A 22,677-nucleotide genomic window follows, 5' to 3' on the forward strand; every position below is an offset into this window, starting at 1 on the left:
TTCTTCTGACCTACTATGAAAAAGTTAATTCCGGTCGTAGCTGTATTCCACCTAGATAGAACCCCTGGTGACTTCAACATTCTGAGTGTCAGTTAGAAATGACCATTCAATTGACCCTTCGCTAAGTCCCGCCCCTGAGTCCGACACCTTGGACACACTCACGATCACAAGCCATTGAGGGCTATGGCAAAACAGAGTTCTTTAAAAAAATATATGTTTAAATGGCTAAATAATTTAACAAAGCACCAGAAGTACTTGCTACTGTGATTCCTGAAATGCAAAACCTGCTGATGGAGTATTTTTTTGTATCTGAAATTATACTTTTGTTACATTGTTTGCTAGCTCAGCTGGTTAGCTAGCTCTCAGTCTCATTGATCACCAAACATTGCTAACGCTAGCTAGCTAGCCACTTAATATAACCTGTTTTCTCAAAATGTATGTTAGCTAGCTAAGTTAGCAATGCTATGAATACACCTACCATCTGCTGTCGACATCATGATACATACAATTTGAGAGCACTAGTTAGCTCCAAAAGAGGTTATAGCTTTGACTGCATGCCAAAAGTGAATTCAGAGCCATTCAGTGGCTAGCTACACTACCAATATAATTTGACCAGGTTCCCGTGAAGCAATTGTAATAACAGTCCGTCACAACATACTCAAGAGTTTCCTGATTAGCAAGGGGAGGTCTGTGTTTAATTTCATTGTGTATTAAAAACACAGTTTGAGATCATTGTGAGGGGATTTCGCCAGTGGTTGAATGGGGAATTGGGCTTCCCTAGAAAATGTTGTCCGAGGTTGCAACAGGGCTTAGTGAAGGGTCAATTAAATAAGTTCTGTGAGTCCAAAAATGTTTCAACAACTATTTCTCGGCTTCTTTTATACCATTCCACAGGAGCAAGCATTGAAACACTGAAACCGCTGCTATGCTGTCTGGTCCTTTCAGTAGGAGCAACAGTCTAACCTATCCACTGGGCTTTCTGTCCCCATTAGAACCTGGGTTGGTAATGGAGAGTTCTACTTCCAGGACAGAAACATAATGGGCACCACAACCATTATGTGTAAGAGTGACTGCACCTCTCTTCCCCCACCATATCTTTTAGTGGTTCTCTTTAGTCTTTAGTGGCACTAAAGCAGGCTCTGCTCTGCTCTGCTTTATGTGTTGTACAGAGTAACTGTCTCCCAGATAAGAGAGGTCACCTTTCCTAGACTCTTAGAAAAAAAGGTTCCAAAAGGGTTATTCGGCTGTCCCCATAGGATAACTCTTTTTGGTTCCAGGTAGAATCCTTTTTGGTTCCAGGTAGAATCCTTTTTGGTTCCAGGTAGAACTACCCAAAAGGGTTATTCAAAGGGTCCCCTATGGGGACAGAACTAGATAGCACCTTTTCTTCTAAAAGTGTAACATCAACTCTGAAAGCAAACTACACATCCAGTCATAGATATTTTACTTGTTTCTATGGTTACATGGGTTTGATCAGCGAGCTCTTAATTAAAGACAACTCTTTACTAGACATCTGGCTGACTGAGTGAAATAGATCTGATTCCAGATCAGAATCCAGAATCCTAGCAGATAAAAGAGTAGATTCTGGAAGCAGCCCGGCGCAGAACAGCTGAGCCAGGCTCTGGAGGAATGCTTTACTTTCATAAATGTCTGTCTTTCATGCTGATCTAAAACCACAATTAAGAGCTTAAGAGACAAAATGACAGGGTTTAATTTGGGGCCTGTGGTAATCTGCTGTCAGATATTTCTTTCAATGAAACAAAATAAACTCTCTTGATCTCGGCTAATGGTAGACTCTTTTTCTGTCCTTATTGGTTCATTAATTCTTTGTGGCTTTGATTCAACATCTCCTGTTTCTGTGGCTTGGTTTAGTTCTCCCTCTGCTCGTGTCTCTTTATTTACCTTGGGTTGTTATTCTACAAGGTTGTGGGAGGGGGGGGTAATCATTAGCATTCCATGAAACTGTGGTGTGTGTGTGTGTGTGTGTGTGTGTGTGTGTGTGTGTGTGTGTGTGTGTGTGTGTGTGTGTGTGTGTGTGTGTGTGTGTGTGTGTGTGTGTGTGTGTGTGTGTGTGTGTGTAAAAACCTCCCTCATCAGACCCGTGATGAGACGCCTCTACCCCATGTGCTAATAAAACAATGATGTCTCCTTCTGGTGATATGAAGATAACACCCTTGACCCTGATTATGATAATAACACCCTGATTATGATAATAACACCCTGATTATGATAATAACACCCTGATTATGATGATAACACCCTGATTATGATAATAAATTATGATAATAACACCCTGATTATGATGATAACACCCTGATTATGATAATAAATTATGATAATAACACCCTGATTACGATAATAAATTATGATAATAACACCCTGATTATGATGATAACACCCTGATTATGATAATAACACCCTGATTATGATAATAAATTATGATAATAACGCCCTGATTATGATAATAACACCCTGATTATGATGATAACACCCTGATTATGATAATAACACCCTAATTATGATAATAACACCCTGATTATGATGATAACACCCTGATTATGATAATAACACCCTGATTATGATGATAACACCCTGATTATGATGATAACACCCTGATTATGATAATAACACCCTGATTGATAATAACACCCTGATTGATAATAACACCCTGATTATGATGATAACACCCTGATTATGATGATAACACCCTGATTATGATGATAACACCCTGATTATGATAATAACACCCTGATTGATAATAACACCCTAATTATGATGATAACACCCTGATTATGATAATAACACCCTAATTATGATAATACCACCCTGATTATGATGATAACACCCTGATTATGATAATAACACCCTAATTATGATGATAACACCCTGATTATGATAATAACACCCTAATTATGATAATAACGCCCTGATTATGATGATAACACCCTGATTATGATAATAACACCCTGATTGATAATAACACCCTAATTATGATGATAACACCCTGATTATGATAATAACACCCTGATTATGATAATAACACCCTGATTGATAATAACACCCTAATTATGATGATAACACCCTGATTATGATAATAACACCTCGATTATGATGATAATACCCTGATTATGACGATAACACCCTAATTATGATGATAACACCCTGATTATGATAATAACACCCTGATTATGATGATAACACCCCTAACCCTGATTATGATCAACTATTCCCTTAACAGCATGGTCCTCCGATGTAGGGGAGAGAGACTGTATGCATACTGTAGAGTCGGAAAGACGCAGGTTTCTTACCCCATATTTGCACTGTCGTGAAGAGGCTCCGTACTGGAAGCGACACTGCTCGTCTGCGTCGTACACCTGCCCCGGGGCCACTGTTGGGTACAGGAAGTCTCGTATCACAGGTTCATTGTCCAGACACGTCCCCCGACCTGAGCTGTCAAAAAAACAAACCTACAATAGGATTGTTTCTTACACACCACACCCACAGAGCCTACCGCGCGGGTTCCCAAACCTTCCTCCAGTACCCCCCAGCCGTTCAAGGCTAGCTCTCCTCCAGTACCCCCCAGCCGTTCAAGGCTAGCTCTCCTCCAGTACCCCCCAGCCGTTCAAGGCTAGCTCTCCTCCAGTACCCCCCAGCCGTTCAAGGCTAGCTCTCCTCCAGTACCCCCCAGCCGTTCAAGGCTATCTCTCCTCCAGTACCCCCCAGCCGTTCAAGGCTAGCTCTCCTCCAGTACCCCCCAGCCGTTCAAGGCTAGCTCTCCTCCAGTACCCCCCAGCCGTTCAAGGCTAGCTCTCCTCCAGTACCCCCCAGCCGTTCAAGGCTAGCTCTCCTCCAGTACCCCCAGCCGTTCAAGGCTAGCTCTCCTCCAGTACCCCCCAGCCGTTCAAGGCTAGCTCTCCTCCAGTATCCCCCAGCCGTTCAAGGCTAGCTCTCCTCCAGTATCCCCCAGCCGTTCAAGGCTAGCTCTCCTCCAGTACCCCCCAGCCGTTCAAGGCTAGCTCTCCTCCAGTATCCCCCAGACGTTCAAGGCTAGCTCTCCTCCAGTATCCCCCAGCCGTTCAAGGCTAGCTCTCCTCCAGTACCCCCCAGCCGTTCAAGGCTAGCTCTCCTCCAGTATCCCCCAGACGTTCAAGGCTAGCTCTCCAGGTCTGTTCCAGGTCTACCACACCTTATTGGACTAATCAAGGGCTTGATGATTAGTTGACTAGTAGAATCAGGTGTGCTAGCGTTGGAAAAGATCAAATAAGTGGAATGGCTCAGGGAGAGTTTTGGAAACACGGGGCTAAGTATAGACGGAAGATACTAGCTACTAGTATACATACTGCAGCCCTCCATGACCAGGAGAGAGGATCACTGGTTTAGCAACATAACATCAATCCTTTCCTTTACAGGCCACCTCTCACCCTATACTGCACACATTCTTTCACAATTTCACCACAATGACTTAAAATGACTTATGATGAAAATACAGTTTATATCAACCCTAGTCACACCTGTCTTGTATGGTTTCAATTGTGTGGCAGTGCATCATTCATGTGTCAAAACAGAGAGGAACCCTTGTCTGCCTCTAACCTTATAGAAAGAGTGAAGGGGGAGAAGTCTGCCTCTAACCTTATAGATAAAGTGAAGGGGGAGAAGTCTGCCTCTAACCCTATAGATAGAGTGAAGGGGGAGAAGTCTGCCTCTAACCTTATAGATAGAGTGAAGGGGGAGAAGTCTGCCTCTAACCTTATAGATAGAGTGAAGGGGGAGAAGTCTGCCTCTAACCTTATAGATAGAGTGAAGGGGGAGAAGTCTGCCTCTAACCTTATAGATAGAGTGAGGGGGGAGAAGTCTGCCTCTAACCTTATAGATAGAGTGAAGGGGGAGAAGTCTGCCTCTAACCTTATAGATAGAGTGAAGGGGGAGAAGTCTGCCTCTAACCTTATAGATAGAGTGAGGGGGGAGAAGTCTGCCTCTAACCTTATAGATAGAGTGAGGGGGGAGAAGTCTGCCTCTAACCTTATAGATAGAGTGAAGGGGGAGAAGTCTGCCTCTAACCTTATAGATAGAGTGAGGGGGGAGAAGTCTGCCTCTAACCTTATAGATAGAGTGAAGGGGGAGAAGTCTGCCTCTAACCTTATAGATAGAGTGAAGGGGGAGAAGTCTGCCTCTAACCTTATAGATAGAGTGAAGGGGGAGAAGTCTGCCTCTAACCTTATAGATAGAGTGAAGGGGGAGAAGTCTGCCTCTAACCTTATAGATAGAGTGAAGGGGGAGAAGTCTGCCTCTAACCTTATAGATAGAGTGAAGGGGGAGAAGTCTGCCTCTAACCTTATAGATAGAGTGAAGGGGGAGAAGTCTGCCTCTAACCTTATAGATAGAGTGAAGGGGGAGAAGTCTGCCTCTAACCTTATAGATAGAGTGAAGGGGGAGAAGTCTGCCTCTAACCTTATAGATAGAGTGAAGTGGGAGAAGTCTGCCTCTAACCTTATAGATAGAGTGAAGGGGGAGAAGTCTGCCTCTAACCTTATAGATAGAGTGAAGGGGGAGAAGTCTGCCTCTAACCTTATAGATAGAGTGAAGGGGGAGAAGTCTGCCTCTAACCTTATAGATAGAGTGAAGGGGGAGAAGTCTGCCTCTAACATTATAGATAGAGTGAAGGGGGAGAAGTCTGCCTCTAACCTTATAGATAGAGTGAGGGGGGAGAAGTCTGCCTCTAACCTTATAGATAGAGTGAGGGGGGAGAAGTCTGCCTCTAACCTTATAGATAGAGTGAAGGGGGAGAAGTCTGCCTCTAACCTTATAGATAGAGTGAAGGGGGAGAAGTCTGCCTCTAACCTTATAGATAGAGTGAAGGGGGAGAAGTCTGCCTCTAACCTTATAGATAGAGTGAAGGGGGAGAAGTCTGCCTCTAACCTTATAGATAGAGTGAAGGGGGAGAAGTCTGCCTCTAACCTTATAGATAGAGTGAAGGGGGAGAAGTCTGCCTCTAACCTTATAGATAGAGTGAAGGGGGAGAAGTCTGCCTCTAACCTTATAGATAGAGTGAAGGGGGAGAAGTCTGCCTCTAACCTTATAGATAGAGTGAAGGGGGAGAAGTCTGCCTCTAACCTTATAGATAGAGTGAAGGGGGAGAAGTCTGCCTCTAACCTTATAGATAGAGTGAAGGGGGAGAAGTCTGCCTCTAACCTTATAGATAGAGTGAAGGGGGAGAAGTCTGCCTCTAACCTTATAGATAGAGTGAGGGGGGAGAAGTCTGCCTCTAACCTTATAGATAGAGTGAAGGGGGAGAAGTCTGCCTCTAACCTTATAGATAGAGTGAAGGGGGAGAAGTCTGCCTCTAACCTTATAGATAGAGTGAAGGGGGAGAAGTCTGCCTCTAACCTTATAGATAGAGTGAAGGGGGAGAAGTCTGCCTCTAACCTTATAGATAGAGTGAAGGGGGAGAAGTCTGCCTCTAACCTTATAGATAGAGTGAAGGGGGAGAAGTCTGCCTCTAACCTTATAGATAGAGTGAAGGGGGAGAAGTCTGCCTCTAACCTTATAGATAGAGTGAAGGGGGAGAAGTCTGCCTCTAACCTTATAGATAGAGTGAAGGGGGAGAAGTCTGCCTCTAACCTTATAGATAGAGTGAGGGGGGAGAAGTCTGCCTCTAACCTTATAGATAGAGTGAAGGGGGAGAAGTCTGCCTCTAACCTTATAGATAGAGTGAAGGGGGAGAAGTCTGCCTCTAACCTTATAGATAGAGTGAAGGGGGAGAAGTCTGCCTCTAACCTTATAGATAGAGTGAAGGGGGAGAAGTCTGCCTCTAACCTTATAGATAGAGTGAAGGGGGAGAAGTCTGCCTCTAACCTTATAGATAGAGTGAAGTGGGAGAAGTCTGCCTCTAACCTTATAGATAGAGTGAAGGGGGAGAAGTCTGCCTCTAACCTTATAGATAGAGTGAGGGGGGAGAAGTCTGCCTCTAACCTTATAGATAGAGTGAAGGGGGAGAAGTCTGCCTCTAACCTTATAGATAGAGTGAAGTGGGAGAAGTCTGCCTCTAACCTTATAGATAGAGTGAAGGGGGAGAAGAGGTGAAAAAAACATATAGAGGAGGAAAAACACAACAAGGAGAAGAGAGGAGGAAAACCCAGACTATGAGCAGCCAACGGTGTCTGTTTGTCTGTCTGTTTGTCTGAAACTCACTGCTCTCCGCTGATATGGCGCTGTGACGACACCGTACGTATGGAATCCACAGAGGAGCCAATAAAATGACAGAAGGAGAGAAAGAGAGAGAAAAGTCCTGAGGTCACCAGTCCAAAGCTGGAACTCTGTTTAGTCTGTTTTGTCAGATAGAAATATGTCCGCCTCACAAAGAACTTACTCTGAAAACAAGCACACGCACACACGCACTTACACACAAACACACACACGAAAACACACACACAGAAAGACCAAGTACAGAGAACTCACTCTGAAAAGGCACACAGAGAAAGACTGCAATTTTGTATTCTGGTTTAGCAACTTTTTAACGCTGCCCGAGAAAACAGAAATACTAAAAGTGTGGCCAGGAAAGCAGTCAGGACAGACAGAGCAGCTTTTGTTAGGCTGGTTGTGTGTGTTTATTCTGGGTTGGGAAGTGGAGCTTGTTTAAGACATGGTGGTGTTGCTGAACGGATGCTTCTCTGTTCTCTCCCCGTCTCTCTGTCCGCTCTGAGGGCAGATGACTGGCTCTTACCGAAGACTGTTACTGTGTCCTGCTCTGCTCTATTATACGATAGCTATAACTTTTATTACTACTATTACCACTGGTACTATTACTACTACAACTACTACTACTCCTGGTTAGTAAGAGTCATTGTAATACACATTAGAGTCATTGTAATACACATTAGAGTCAGTGTAATACACATTAGAGTCATTGTAATACACATTAGAGTCATTGTAATATACATTAGAGTCATTGTAATACACATTATAGTTATTGTAATACACATTAGAGTCATTGTAATACACATTAGAGTCATTGTAATACACATTAGAGTCATTGTAATACACATTAGAGGCAGTGTAATACACATTAGAGTCATTGTAATACACATTAGAGGCAGTGTAATACACATTTGAGTCATTGTAATACACATTAGAGGCAGTGTAATACACATTAGAGTCATTGTAATACACATTAGAGGCAGTGTAATACACATTAGAGTCATTGTAATACACATTAGAGTCATTGTAATACACATTAGAGTCATTGTAATATACATTAGAGTCATTGTAATACACATTAGATTCATTGTAATACACATTAGAGTCATTGTAATAGACATTAGGGCCATTGTAATACACATTAGCGTCATTGTAATACACATTAGAGTCATTGTAATATACATTAGAGCCATTGTAATACACATTAGAGTCATTGTAATATACATTAGAGCCATTGTAATACACATTAGAGTCATTGTAATACACATTAGAGTCATTGTAATATACATTAGAGTCATTGTAATACACATTAGAGTCATTGTAATACACATTAGCGTCATTGTAATACACATTAGAGTCATTGTAATATACATTCGAGTCATTGTAATACACATTAGAGTCATTGTAATATACATTAGAGTCATTGTAATACACATTAGAGTCATTGTAATACACATTAGCGTCATTGTAATACACATTAGAGTCATTGTAATATACATTCGAGTCATTGTAATACACATTAGAGCCATGGCAGCAGCAGCAGTGTGCTGCAGAATGCTTCTCATCCCTCGAAAGGATAAGATGGCTCGCTGACAACATAAACGCTTAGTTACGTTTAGTTTATGATTTCACAGACCCAGAAAGAGAGAGGGGGAAGGAGAGAGAGGAAGGACAGAGAGAACAGAAAGAAACAGAAGAGAGGAAAGAGAGAGTGAACTAGAGAGTTGTGCCATGGCAGTCTCCCTCTTCTTGATCAGAGGTTGGGACTGTCTGATCAGAATAACCATTTCAACTACAAGTTGTCTCATCAGTAGGAGCTACACCGAAAAGGGCTATCGAATGATAAAATATACAATCAAATTAAAATCATCTTCTCTTTACTATGCAGATTGGCCAGAGGCAGTGTGAGAGCAGCCAGCAGCCTCTAGGTCCCCCCCACACTATCAGACTGCACATCTAATCCACATTATCAGACTGCACACCTAATCCACACTATCAGACTGAACATCTAATCCACACTATCAGACTGCACATTTAACCCACACTATCAGACTGCACATCTAATCCACACTATCAGACTGCACACCTAATCCACACTATCAGACTGCACACCTAATCCACACTATCAGACTGCACATCTAATCCACACTATCAGACTGCACATCTAATCCACACTATCAGACTGCACATTTAACCCACACTATCAGACTGCACATCTAATCCACACTATCAGACTGCACATCTAATCCACACTATCAGACTGCACACCTAATCCACACTATCAGACTGCACACCTAATCCACACTATCAGACTGCACATCTAATCCACACTATCAGGCTGCACATTTAACCCACACTATCAGACTGCACATCTAATCCACACTATCAGACTGCACATCTAATCCACACTATCAGACTGCACATTTAACCCACACTATCAGACTGCACATTTGACCCACACTATCAGACTGCACACCTAATCCACACTATCAGACTGCACATCTAATCCACACTATCAGACTGCACACCTAATCCACACTATCAGACTGAACATCTAATCCACACTATCAGACTGCACATCTAATCCACACTATCAGACTGCACACCTAATCCACACTATCAGACTGCACATCTAATCCACACTATCAGACTGCACACCTAATCCACACTATCAGACTGCACATCTAATCTACACTATCAGACTGCACATCTAATCCACACTATCAGACTGCACACCTAATTTACACTATCAGACTGCACATTTAACCCACACTATCAGACTGCACATTTAACCCACACTATCAGACTGCACATTTGACCCACACTATCAGACTGCACACCTAATCCACACTATCAGACTGCACATTTAACCCACACTATCAGACTGCACATTTAAACCACACTATCAGACTGCACACCTAATCCACACTATCAGACTGCACATCTAATCCACACTATCAGACTGCACATCTAATCCACACTATCAGACTGCACATTTAACCCACACTATCAGACTGCACATCTAATCCACACTATCAGACTGCACATCTAATCCACACTATCAGACTGCACATCTAATCCACACTATCAGACTGCACATCTAATCCACACTATCAGACTGCACATCAAATCCACACTATCAGACTGCACACCTAATCCACACTATCAGACTGCACATCTAATCCACACTATCAGACTGCACATTTAACCCACACTATCAGACTGCACATTTAACCCACACTATCAGACTGCACATCTAATCCACACTATCAGACTGCACATTTAACCCACACTATCAGACTGCACATTTAACCCACACTATCAGACTGCACATCTAATCCACACTATCAGACTGCACATCAAATCCACACTATCAGACTGCACACCTAATCCACACTATCAGACTGCACATCTAATCCACACTATCAGACTGCACATTTAACCCACACTATCAGACTGCACATCTAATCCACACTATCAGACTGCACACCTAATCCACACTATCAGACTGCACACCTAATCCACACTATCAGACTGCACATTTAACCCACACTATCAGACTGCACATTTAACCCACACTATCAGACTGCACATCTAATCCACACTATCAGACTGCACACCTAATCCACACTATCAGACTGCACACCTAATCCACACTATCAGACTGCACACCTAATCCACACTATCAGACTGCACATTTAACCCACACTATCAGACTGCACATCTAATCCACACTATCAGACTGCACACCTAATCCACACTATCAGACTGCACACCTAATCCACACTATCAGACTGCACATTTAACCCACACTATCAGACTGCACACCTAATAGGAAACTATCTCTCTGTTTATCTGTGGTGGAGTAATATTTTTCCTTGGTGTGGAGAGGTCCGTCTCACCAGAGAGAGCCTTGCTTGCCCCCCCAGCCCACCACACTGACCCACACCCCAGCCCACCACACTGACCCACACCCCAGCCCACCACACTGACCCACACCCCAGCCCACCAAACTGACCCACACCCCAGCCCACCACACTGACCCACACCCCGGCCCACCACACTGACCCACACCCCGGCCCACCACACTGACCCACACCCCGGCCCACCACACTGACCCACACCCCGGCCCACCACACTGACCCACACCCCAGCCCACCACACTGACCCACACCCCGGCCCACCACACTGACCCACACCCCAGCCCATCACACTGACCCACACCCCGGCCCACCACACTGACCCACACCCCGGCCCATCACACTGACCCACACCCCGGCCCACCACACTGACCCACACCCCGGCCCACCACACTGACCCACACCCCGGCCCACCACACTGACCCACACCCCAGCCCACCACACTGACCCACACCCCGGCCCACCACACTGACCCACACCCCAGCCCACCACACTGACCCACACCACGGCAGACAAGGGCTGGGCAGACCCCACTGTTTATTGGTTCAGGGACAAACCAAATAGTCTGATGTTTAAATATAGAAAGTATTATTTGCCAGTTGAAGCAGCTTCCTGTCCTCTGGGATAAGCCAAGTTCATTACACTGTCACAGAGGACATCTCTTCTAATAAGAACCGGTCCCTCAACTCCCACCTTGGTCAGCCATGTTAAGACTAGATATTTTATTATTTATTTATTTAACCTTTATTTAATTAGGCAAGTCAGTTAAGAAAAAGTCTTATTTACAATGGCGGCCTACCCGGGCCAAAACCAGACGACACTGGGTCAATTGTGCGCCGCCCTGTGGGACTCCCAATCACGGCTAGATGTGATACAGCCTGGATTCAAACCAGGGATTGTAGTGACATCTCTGCGCTGGAGATACAGTGCCTTAGACCGCTGCGCCACTCGGGATCCCATAGATATTAACTAGATTAACTAGGAATTATTACTAGGTATAATAATATAAGAATGTATTTCATTCTATGTAATGTAACTTTCAAAATACAGCAATCGTCCCTGTATGATACATTTGTCATTATGTGATTCTGCGTTTTGCATCATACGGGGACGATTTCTGTATTAAGAAAGTTACATATCTTGAAAACTTGATTGTTGACAAGCAAAACATTTTTGGGACTATGTCAACAATGGACTAATGACACAAATACCAAAAAGATAGTTTTTGGGTGGAATATTCCTTTAAGACTAGATATTGGTTCAATTTAAAAGCTCAAAAGGATTGGTCAGTGGAGTGTTCTCCATGTCGTATATCTATAGTGAATGTAACTGGGCTAAAAGTTACTAAACTATTGATTTATGACATACTGTGTCTGAACTATGTTTGCATTCATAAACCATTCTTCACAACCCAAACGACCAGCCACATATTGCACCAGTGTATCTAGGCCAAGACCACAGCCAAAGTTTTTTACTTGGCAAGAAGAAACGTGTGACATATCTAAAAATCTGTTGGAGGGAGAGAACCCTTGGGAGGGTAAGTCTAGTTTACAGACAAAACTTCATAGGAGAAAGACAGACATCAAAAAGTAAAAAGCAGAACTGAAAAGACACAGACAAAAATGAATTCTGCGAAAACTTACAATCCATCTACAACAGACTTTCAGAGGAGAAAAAGTGCCACAAAAAAGGGGTCACACAAATGTGAACAAAATATGAATCCTCTATGCCCTTGGTCTGAAACAGTACTAGACTCCAAGATGATCCAACCGTGAGAAGAGAAGGCCATAGTGAGAAGGTCCAGATACCGTGAAGAGGCATCTCTGTGTGTTACTGTGAGAAGTTGGCACATGGTACTGTAATGCCTATGTCTATGTGCCAATGCTACTTTGTGTTGCAAGTAGCTCTCTGAAGGCTTTCACCAGAGAACACACTCTGACAACCAGAACCACCATTATCCCTTCTCACACACACACACACACACACACACACACACACACACACACACACACACACACACACACACACACACACACACACACACACACACACACACACACACACACACACACACACACACACACACACACACATATGCTCACTGAAAACCATTCAAAGAGTTTAAGAGTTGAGGACCTTCAAGGCCAAGTGACTTTGTTTTCTATGGACGCTGTCTGACTGGAAGATTTATTTCATACTTCTAAACCCAGACTCTATCTGCTACCATCAGCCAGTCCTGAGGGGCACTTATCAAATTAAGACAAATATTTGAAATAAACTAAGAATTATCCTTCTTCACTGAAGCAAGAAAACAAATGGATCTGTTATACAAGGCACGGAGAGAAAGAACATGTTGAGGAGGAGAAGTGTAGGCTTTCTGTCCCAAAACCTAGGATCAATGTTTGGATGGCTGGAAGGCTATTCATGTCTTTTTACACACTGAGGAAGTTAAGGATTGGTTCAGGATATGTACAAGAGTTTCAATAGGTGGTTTTAAGTGAGAATAAACTGAGATCTCTACACACAGGCAGAGTCAGGTACACACACACACACACACACACACACACACAGAGGAATGCCCCTCTTCCACTTACTCGAGGAAACTGGTGATGTAGTTCTTACTGCAGGCCGACCAGGAGAAGGGGTTGGTGTTAGCTGTGATGTGGGCCGCCATCAGCTTGGCTGCCTCATGGCCTTTAGTCCCACATGAGTTTCCTATTCCATCATGGTTCATCCCGAAACTGTAAGCGCAAAATGGAGGACAGAGAGGAGAGCAGGTCAAACATGGAGAAAGATGGAATTGCCTCAAGACTTAAAGATCTAAGGTCAGTTTTTCTTTTCCCAACCATATAGGTTAAGGTATGGTTTGGGGGGGATCAGATGATCTTAGATCTGTGCCAGAGGACAGCTTTTACCCAGATTGGCCAAAAATGCCATTCATAGAGAGATGGGTGGTGTCACTGAGAGAGATATCTAATACTGTGGCTGATGGGTACAGAGCAGTCAGATAGGTTCAAGCTTAATTACCTCTGGGAACGTATCTCTACCTCCCTCTACCTCATTTTACAGACGCTCTTATCCAGAGTGACTTACAGGACCGATTAGAGTTAAGTGCCTTGCTCAAGGGCACATGGACAGATTGGTCACCTAGTCAGCTCGGGGATTCAAACCAGCAACCTTTCAGTTACTGGCCCAATGCTCTTAACCGCTAGGCTACCTGCAGCCCTTTTCTACCTCTTCTATAACTCTGCCCGGCACATCCTCTACATGTAGGGCAGGGTTAGAGAGAGGTAGAGAGGGTTTGAGATGTTAGAAAGGGCTCCCTGGCTCCTGGCTGTAACAGCTGGTGTAGAGGGGACTAGAGGTCAGGGGTCAGGCTTTGTCTGGAGCGCTGGAGGGAGCAGAGAGTTTTAATCACCACCCTGATGCTGCATGCCTGTCAATCAATCACCATCTACAGGTCTGGACTGGCCAGTTACAGAACAGCAGCCAGCTACAGGCAAGGGAGGAGGGAGGTGGGGATAGACCAGAGCCAAACTCTCCATGCTCTCAATGAGACTTGGGGAAAGAGAGAGAGAAAGAAAGAAAGAAAGAAAGAAAGAAAGAAAGAAAGAAAGAAAGAAAGAAAGAAAGAAAGAAAGAAAGAAAGAAAGAAAGAAAGAAAGAAAGAAAGAAAGAGGTTCAACCTAGGGTTGGGCGATATCGCCAAAGTATCAAAAAATATCATGGTATTTTTAAAAATTTTGATGGTATGACGGTATTTGACGGTATTTTATGTTTTTTATTAATAAAAGTTCTACATTTGCTTCATGAGTAGTGCGTGACCCTAGGGTGGTATCACATATATTATACATTATTTCAATGAGTCTTTCTCCATTCTGATTGTTTTACACTGTTCAATTCAACTTCAACCTAAAATCCTTTCCTGCATTTCATCAATTTCTGCATTTCCTACACTAATTTGAGCTCATTTCCACACTGCCACGATATGGGCAAAAATAGTAGGCCTTATTTTTAACCAAATGTCGCAATTGCGATTTAGAGCAAAATACTTGGGTGAACTTTTGGAATCATGGTAATAGAATGTTTATTCTAATTATATAGTTAGCATATAAATAATAATGGGCACTTTGAATACAGTGTTGTTTGACATGACAACAAATGAAAACGCCATGGACGATGTTCAGTGTTTCCTAGGGGACCCAATAATCTTTGGCTACATTAAATCTTTATTCATGTAGCCAACATATTCATGCTTCACCTATTCCTGTTTGATTTAGAAGATACTGTTGCACAAACAACATGCTGATTTAGGCCTCCACCAGTACTGGTATCAGGCTGTATTAGCTAGCTACGTTTGCTCTGACTCAGTACTTTTATTAGCTAGCTAACTAGCGATTAGCATTAGTGGCTAACACGATTTAGTTTAACTTGCTAAGAAAATACAAACTAGCTGTTGGCAGATGTAAGAAACACAAACTAATATTGTAATTATAGAACGCTTGTGGATTTATATTAAGATCAAAGTGAAAACAGCATCGTTGTCATCAACATTGTTGCATGTGCTGCATTGACCATGCAGACTGAACGAAAGTGTCTCGTGGTCAAGCAACAACAAATGCAATCCTTGAGTGACAGGGGGTGGGACTAGGTCTGTGTGGAAAGCGGCATGGAGAGAGAGAGAGCGGAGAGGGATGACTCAAGTAGCAGAGTAAACTATAAAAATGGACGTTACACACGGCGTATCACATTTAACAAACCAAACATTCAAATACCGTTATAGAATATACAGTACACCACCCAGGCCTGGTTCAACCCCTACTCGTCCACCCTCCCCCATAAACACAAATACTGCTCTCTCTCGCTCTCTCTCTCTCTCTCTCTCTCAGCGTCCATCTGATCAGAGCAGCTCTCTAGTGTGAACCTCCTGACAGAAAGAAAGGTTTCTGCTTTCTGCTTTCTGGTTTCTGCTGCCCAACTTGACTGAGCACTGGCCTGGCTGCATATAAATCCGTTTAACAAAAAAATGTATGTAACCCAAAAACTGTATCCGTCTGAATATCTAAACGAAAGAAAAGCTTGCGTTACGGCAGGAAGCCGAAGCTTAGTTTCCCTGACCGTCCAAAAGCACAGATCAGTTGTAATGTATATAACAAACCACCACATCCCACAGCCCGGCCTGTTTTTCTAACGCTGGCGTTTATGACATTTGACCCTACTCTGGAAATAAATCAGCCGTCCTGAGACCGTGGCTAAGGTTTTTATACATCCTCTCCTTGCAGAGACCATTTTTACAACTGCCCCAAAACAGAAGCAGACACGAGACATTATAAAGGAAATGGCCATCTCTGTGAACCCCAGGGAGTGGATACGTAGACCAATACATCATCATTATTGAACTTTATATTCAGGAGGTATGTGGACACTGTCATTAGCATGAGCAAACACAGCATACATTGCATTCGGAAAGTATTCAGACTCCTTGACTTTTTCCACATTTTGTTAAAATACAGCCTTATTCTAAAAAGTATTCAATTGTTTTTTTCCTCATCAATCTACACACAATACCCAATAATGACAAAGCAAAAACAGGTTTTTATTACAAAGTTATTACAAATAAAAACAGAAATATCACATTTACATAAGAATTCAGACTCTTTACTCAGTTGAAGCACGTTTGGCAGCGATTACAACCTTGAGTCTTCTTGGGTATGACGCTACAAGCTTGGCACTCCTGTATTTGGGGAGTTTCTCCCATTCTTCTCTGCAGAACCTCTCAAGTTCTGTCAGGTTGGATGGGTAGCGTTGATGTACAGCTATTTTCAGGTCTCTCCAGAGATGTTCCATCAGGTTCAAGTCTGGGCTCTGGCTGGGCCACTCAATGACATTCAGAGACTTGCCCCAAGCCACTCCTGCGTTGTCTTATCTGTGTTCTGTTGGAAGGTGAACATGCGCCCCAGTCGAGGTCCTGAGCGCTCTGGACCAGGTTTTCATCAAGGATCTCTCTGTACTTTGGGGACCTTCAATGCTGCAGACATTTTTTGGCACCCTTCCCCAGATCTGTGCCTGGACACAATCCTGTCTCTAAGCTCTACGGACAATTCCTTCGATCTCATGGCTTGGTTTTTGCTCTGACATGCACTGTCAACTGTGGGACCTTACAATTTACCACAATTTACCACAGGCGGACTCCAATCAAGTTGCAGAAACATCTCAAGGATGATCAATGGAAACAGGACGCACCTGAGCTCAATTTCGAGTCTCATAGAAATGGGTCTGAATACTTATGTAAATAAGGTATTTCTGTTTTTATTTTTAATAAATTTTCATAACTTTCTATAAACCTGTTTTCGCTTTATCATTATGGGGTATTGTGTGTAGATTGATGAGGAAATTTTATTTCATCTATTTTAGAATAACGCTGTAACGTAACAAAATGTGGAAAAAGGGAAGGGTTTTGAATACTTTCCGAATGCACTGTATATTAAAAAGTATGTGGACACCCTTTCAAATATATAGATTTGGCTATTTCAGCCACACCCATTGCTGACAGGTGTATAAAATCGAGCACACAGCCATGCAATGTCCATAGACAAACATTGGCAGTAGAATGGCCTTACTGAAGAGCTCAGTGACTTTCAACTTGGCACCGTCAGAACAACAAGTCAGTTGGTCAGATTTCTGCCCTGCTAGAGCTTCCCCGGTCAACTGTAAGTGCTGTTCCTGCCCCGGTCAACTGTAAGTGCTGTTATTGTGAAGTGGAAACATCTAGGAGCAACAACGGCTCAGCCGCGAAGTGGATGGCCACACAAGCTCACAGAACGGGACTGCCAAGTGCTGAAGTGCTTAAAAATCGTCTGTCCTCAGTTGCAACACTCACTACTGAGTTCCAAACTGCCTCTGGAAACAACCTCAGCACAATAACTGTTTGTCGGGAGCTTCATGAAATGGGTTTCCATGGCCAAGCAGCCGCACACAAGCCTAAGATCACCATGCGCAATACCAATTGTCGACTGGAGTGGTGTAAAGCTCGCCACCATTGGAAACTGGAGCAGTGGAAACGCGTTCTCTAGAGTGATGAATCACGCTTCACCATCTGCTAGTCCGATGGACAAATCTGGGTTTGGCGGATGCCAGGAGAACGCTACCTGCCCGAATGCATAGTGCCAACTGTAAAGTTTGATGGAGGAGGAAAAATGGTCTGGGGCTGTTTTTCATGTTTCTGGCTAGGTCCCTTAGTTCCAGTGAAGGGAAATCTTAAAGCTATAGTATGCAATGATATTCTAGATGCTTCTGTGCATCCAACTTTATGGCAACGGTTTGGGGAAGGCCCTTTCCTGTTTCAGCATGACAATGCCCCTGTGCACAAAGCAAGGACCATATAAAAATGGTTTGTCAAGAAGAGAGTGGAGGCTGTTATAGCTGCAAAGGGGGGACCAACGACATATTCATGTCCATGATTTGGAATGAGATAGAGGAGCAGGTGTCCACATACAGTTGAAGTCGGAGGTTTTCATACACTTAGGTTGGAGTCATTAAAACTAGATCTTCAACCACTCCACAAATTTCTTGCTAACAAACTATAGTTTTGGCAAGTCGGTTAGGACATCTACTTTGTGCATGACACAAGTATTTTTTCCAACAATTGTTTACAGACAGATCATTTCACTTATAATTCAATGTATCACAATTCAAGTGGGTCAGAAGTTTACATACACTAAGTTGACTGTGCCTTTAAACAGCTTGGAAAATTCCAGAAAATGATGGCTTTAGAAGCTTCTGATAGGCTAATTGACATCATTTGAGTCAATTGGAGGTGTACCTGTGGATGTATTTCAAGGCCTACCTTCAAACTCAGTGCCTCTTTGCTTGACATCATGGGAAAATCAAAAGAAATCAGCCAAGACGTCAGAAAAAAAATTGTAGACTTCCACAAGTCTGGTTCATCCTTGGGAGCAATTTCCAAACGCCTGAAGGTATCACGTTCATCTGTACAAACAATAGTACGCAAGTATAAACACCATGGGACCACGCAGCCATCATACTGCTCAGGAAGGAGACGCATTCTGTCTGCTAGAGATGAATGTACTTTGGTGGGAAAAGTGCAAATCAATCCCAGAACAACAGCAAAGGACCTTGTGAAGATGCTGGAGGAAACAGGTACAAAAGTATCTATATCCACAGTAAAACAAGTCCTATATCGACTTAACCTGAAAGGCCGCTCAGCAAGGAAGAAGCCACTGTTCCAAAACCACCATAAAAAAGCCAGACTACGGTTTGCAACTGCACATGGGGACAAAGATCGCACTTTTTGGAGAAATGTCCTCTGGTCTGATGAAACAAAAATAGAACTGTTTGGCCATAATGACCATCGTTATGTTTGGATGAAAAAGGGGGAGGCTTGCAAGCCGAAGAACACCATCCCAACCGTGAAGCACGGGGGTGGCAGCATCATGTTGTAGGGGTGCTTTGCTGCAGGAGGGACTGGTGCACTTCACAAAATAGATGGCATCATGAGGATGGAAAGTTATGTGGATATATTGAAGCAACATCTCAAGACATCAGTCAAGAAGTTAAAGCTTGGTCGTAAATGGGTCTTCCAAATGGACAATGACCCCAAGCATACTTCCAAAGTTGTGGCAAAATGGCTAAAGGACAACAAAGTCAAGGTATTGGAGTGGCCATCACAAAGCCCTGACCTCAATCCCTACAAACCTGACTCAGTTACACCTGCTCTGTCAGGAGGAATGGGCCAAAATTCACCAAACTTATTGTGTGAAGCTTGTGGAAGGCTACCTGAAACATTTGACCCAAGTTCAACAATTTAAAGGCAATGCTACCAAATACTAATTGAGTGTATGAAAGAAATAAAAGCTGAAATAAATAATTCTCTCTACTATTATTCTGACATTTCACATTCTTAAAATAAAGTGGTGATACTAACTGACCTAAGACAGGAAATATTTGCTTTGATTAAATGTCAGGAATTGTGAAAAACTGAGTTTAAATGTATTTGGCTAAGGTGTATGTACCCTCAAAGCTCATCACTAAGCTAAGGATCCTGGGACTAAACACCTCCCTCTGCAACTGGATCCTGGACTTCCTGACGGGCTACACCCAGGTAGTAAGAGTAGGTAGCAACACATCTGCCACGCTGATCCTCAACACTGGAGCTCCACAGGGGTGCGTGCTCAGTCCCCTCCTGTACTCCCTGTTCACCCACGACTGCAAGGCCAGGCATGACTCAAACAGCATCATTAAGTTTGCAGACGACACAACAGTGGTAGGCCTGATCACCGACAACGACGAGACAGCCTATAGGGAGGAAGACAGAGACCTGGCCGGGTGGTGCCAGAATAACAACCTATCCCTCAACATAACCAAGACTAAGGAGATTATTGTGGACTACAGGAAAAGGAGGACCGAGCACGCCCCCATTCTCATCGACGGGGCTGTAGTGGAGCAGGTTGAGAGCTTCAAGTTCCTTGGTGTCCACATCAACAACAAACTAGAATGGTCCAAACACACCAAGACAGTTGTGAAGAGGGCACGACAAAGCCTATTCCCCCTCAGGGAACTAAAACGATTTGGCATGGGTCCTGAGATCCTCAAAAGGTTCTACAGCTGCAACATCGAGAGCATCCTGACTTGTGGCATCACTGTCTGGTACGGCAATTGCTCGGACTCTGACTGCAAGGCACTACAGAGGGTAGTGCCTATGGCCCAGTACATCACTGGGGCTAAGCTGCCTGCCATCCAGGACCTCTACACCAGGCGGTGTCAGAGGAAGGCCCTAAGAATTGTCAAAGACCCCAGCCACCCCAGTCATAGGGGTACCGCATGGCGGTACCGCATGGCAAGCGGTACCAGAGTGCCAAGTCTAGGACAAAAAGGCTTCTCAACAGTTTTTACCCCCAAGCCATAAGACTCCTGAACAGGTAATCAAATGGCTACCCGGAATATTTGCATTGTGTGCCCCCCCCCCACCCCTCTTTTACGCTGCTGCTACTCTCTGTTTATCATATATGCACAGTCACTTTAACTATACATTCATGTACATACTACCTCAATTGGGACGACCAACCAGTGCTCCCGCACATTGGCTAACCGGGCTATCTGCATTGTGTCCCACCCACCACCCGCCAACCCCTCTTTTACGCTACTGCTACTCTCTGTTCATTATATATGCATAGTCACTTTAACCATATCTACATGTACATACTACCTCAATCAGCCTGACTAACCGGTGTCTGTATGTAGCCTCGCTACTTTTATAGCCTCGCTACTGTTTTTCACTGTCTTTTTACTGTTGTTTTTATTTCTTTACTTACCTATTGTTCACCTAATACCTTTTTTGCACTATTGGTTAGAGCCTGTAAGTAAGCATTTCACCTGTTGTATTCAGGGCACGTGACAAATAAACTTTGATTTGATTTGATGTAAACCTCCGACTTCAACTGTACCAACCCAAACCAAACCAACACACACCAACCCAAACCAAACCAACACACACCAACCCAAACCAAACCAACACACACCAACCCAAACCAAACCAACACACACCAACCCAAACCAAACCAACACACACACACACACCATCCCAAACCAAACCAACACACACCAACCCAAACCAACACACACCAACGCAAACCAAACCAACCCAAAGATCTGGTTATTCTTTAGGAATAGTTCCAAATAAAATAAAATACAAGTTTATTGGCAGATGATATTGCGGGTGTTGCGAAATAGCGAGTCACATTCTCTGTGTAGTAATATATGTATTATTATATACACTACCGTTCAAAGGTTTGGGGTTACTTAGAAATGTCTCAACGTCAACAGTGAAGAGGCGACTCCGGGATGCTAGCCTTCTAGGCAGTGTTCCTCTGTCCGGTGTCTGTGTCCTTTTGCCCATCTTAATCTTTTCTTTTTATTGGCCAGTCTGAGATATGGCTTTTTCTTTGCAACTCTGCCTAGAAGGCCAGCATCCCGGAGTCACCTCTTCACTCTTGACGTTGAGACTGGTGTTTTGCGGGTACTATTTAATGAAGCTGCCAGTTGAGGATTTGTGAGGCGTCTGTTTCTCAAACTAGACACTCTAATGCACTTGTCCTCTTGCTCAGTTGTGCACTGGGGCCTCCCACTCCTCTTTCTATTCTGGTTAGAGCCAGTTTGCGCTGTTCTGTGAAGGGAGTAGTACACAGCGTTGGTCGAGATCTTCAGTTTTTTGGCAATTTCTCGCATGGAATAGCCTTCATTTCTCAGAACAAGAATAGACTGACGAGATGCAGAAGAAAGTTCTTTGTTTCTGGACATTTTGAGCCTGTAATCGAACCCACAAATGCTGATGCTCCAGATACTCAACTAGTCTAAGGCCAGTTTTATTGCTTTAATCAGGACAACAGTTTTCAGCTGTGCTAACATAATTGCAAAAGGGTTTTCTAATGATCAATTAGCTTTTTAAAATGATAAACTTAGCTAACACAACGTGCCATTGGAACACAGGAGTGATGGTTGCTGATAATGGGCCTATGTAGATACTCCATTAAAAATCAGCTGTTTC

At 43.6% G+C, this 22,677-nt stretch overlaps 1 protein-coding gene across 1 annotated transcript in view; it reads right to left on the minus strand.

The window, feature by feature from the left end:
* LOC120044797 (A disintegrin and metalloproteinase with thrombospondin motifs 6-like) overlaps positions 1-22,677 on the minus strand; it is an 89,441-nt gene that overhangs the window by 57,329 nt on the left and 9,435 nt on the right. The window contains exons 4-5 of the mRNA XM_038989470.1: positions 13,709-13,855; positions 3,309-3,450 (exon numbers count right to left, since the gene is read on the minus strand). Coding sequence (XP_038845398.1) covers positions 3,309-3,450; positions 13,709-13,855 — 289 coding nt within the window. The remainder of the gene's footprint in view (positions 1-3,308; positions 3,451-13,708; positions 13,856-22,677) is intronic.

The sequence above is a fragment of the Salvelinus namaycush genome, chromosome 3 (genome assembly GCF_016432855.1).
Source record: "Salvelinus namaycush isolate Seneca chromosome 3, SaNama_1.0, whole genome shotgun sequence".
Lineage (NCBI taxonomy): Eukaryota > Metazoa > Chordata > Actinopteri > Salmoniformes > Salmonidae > Salvelinus > Salvelinus namaycush.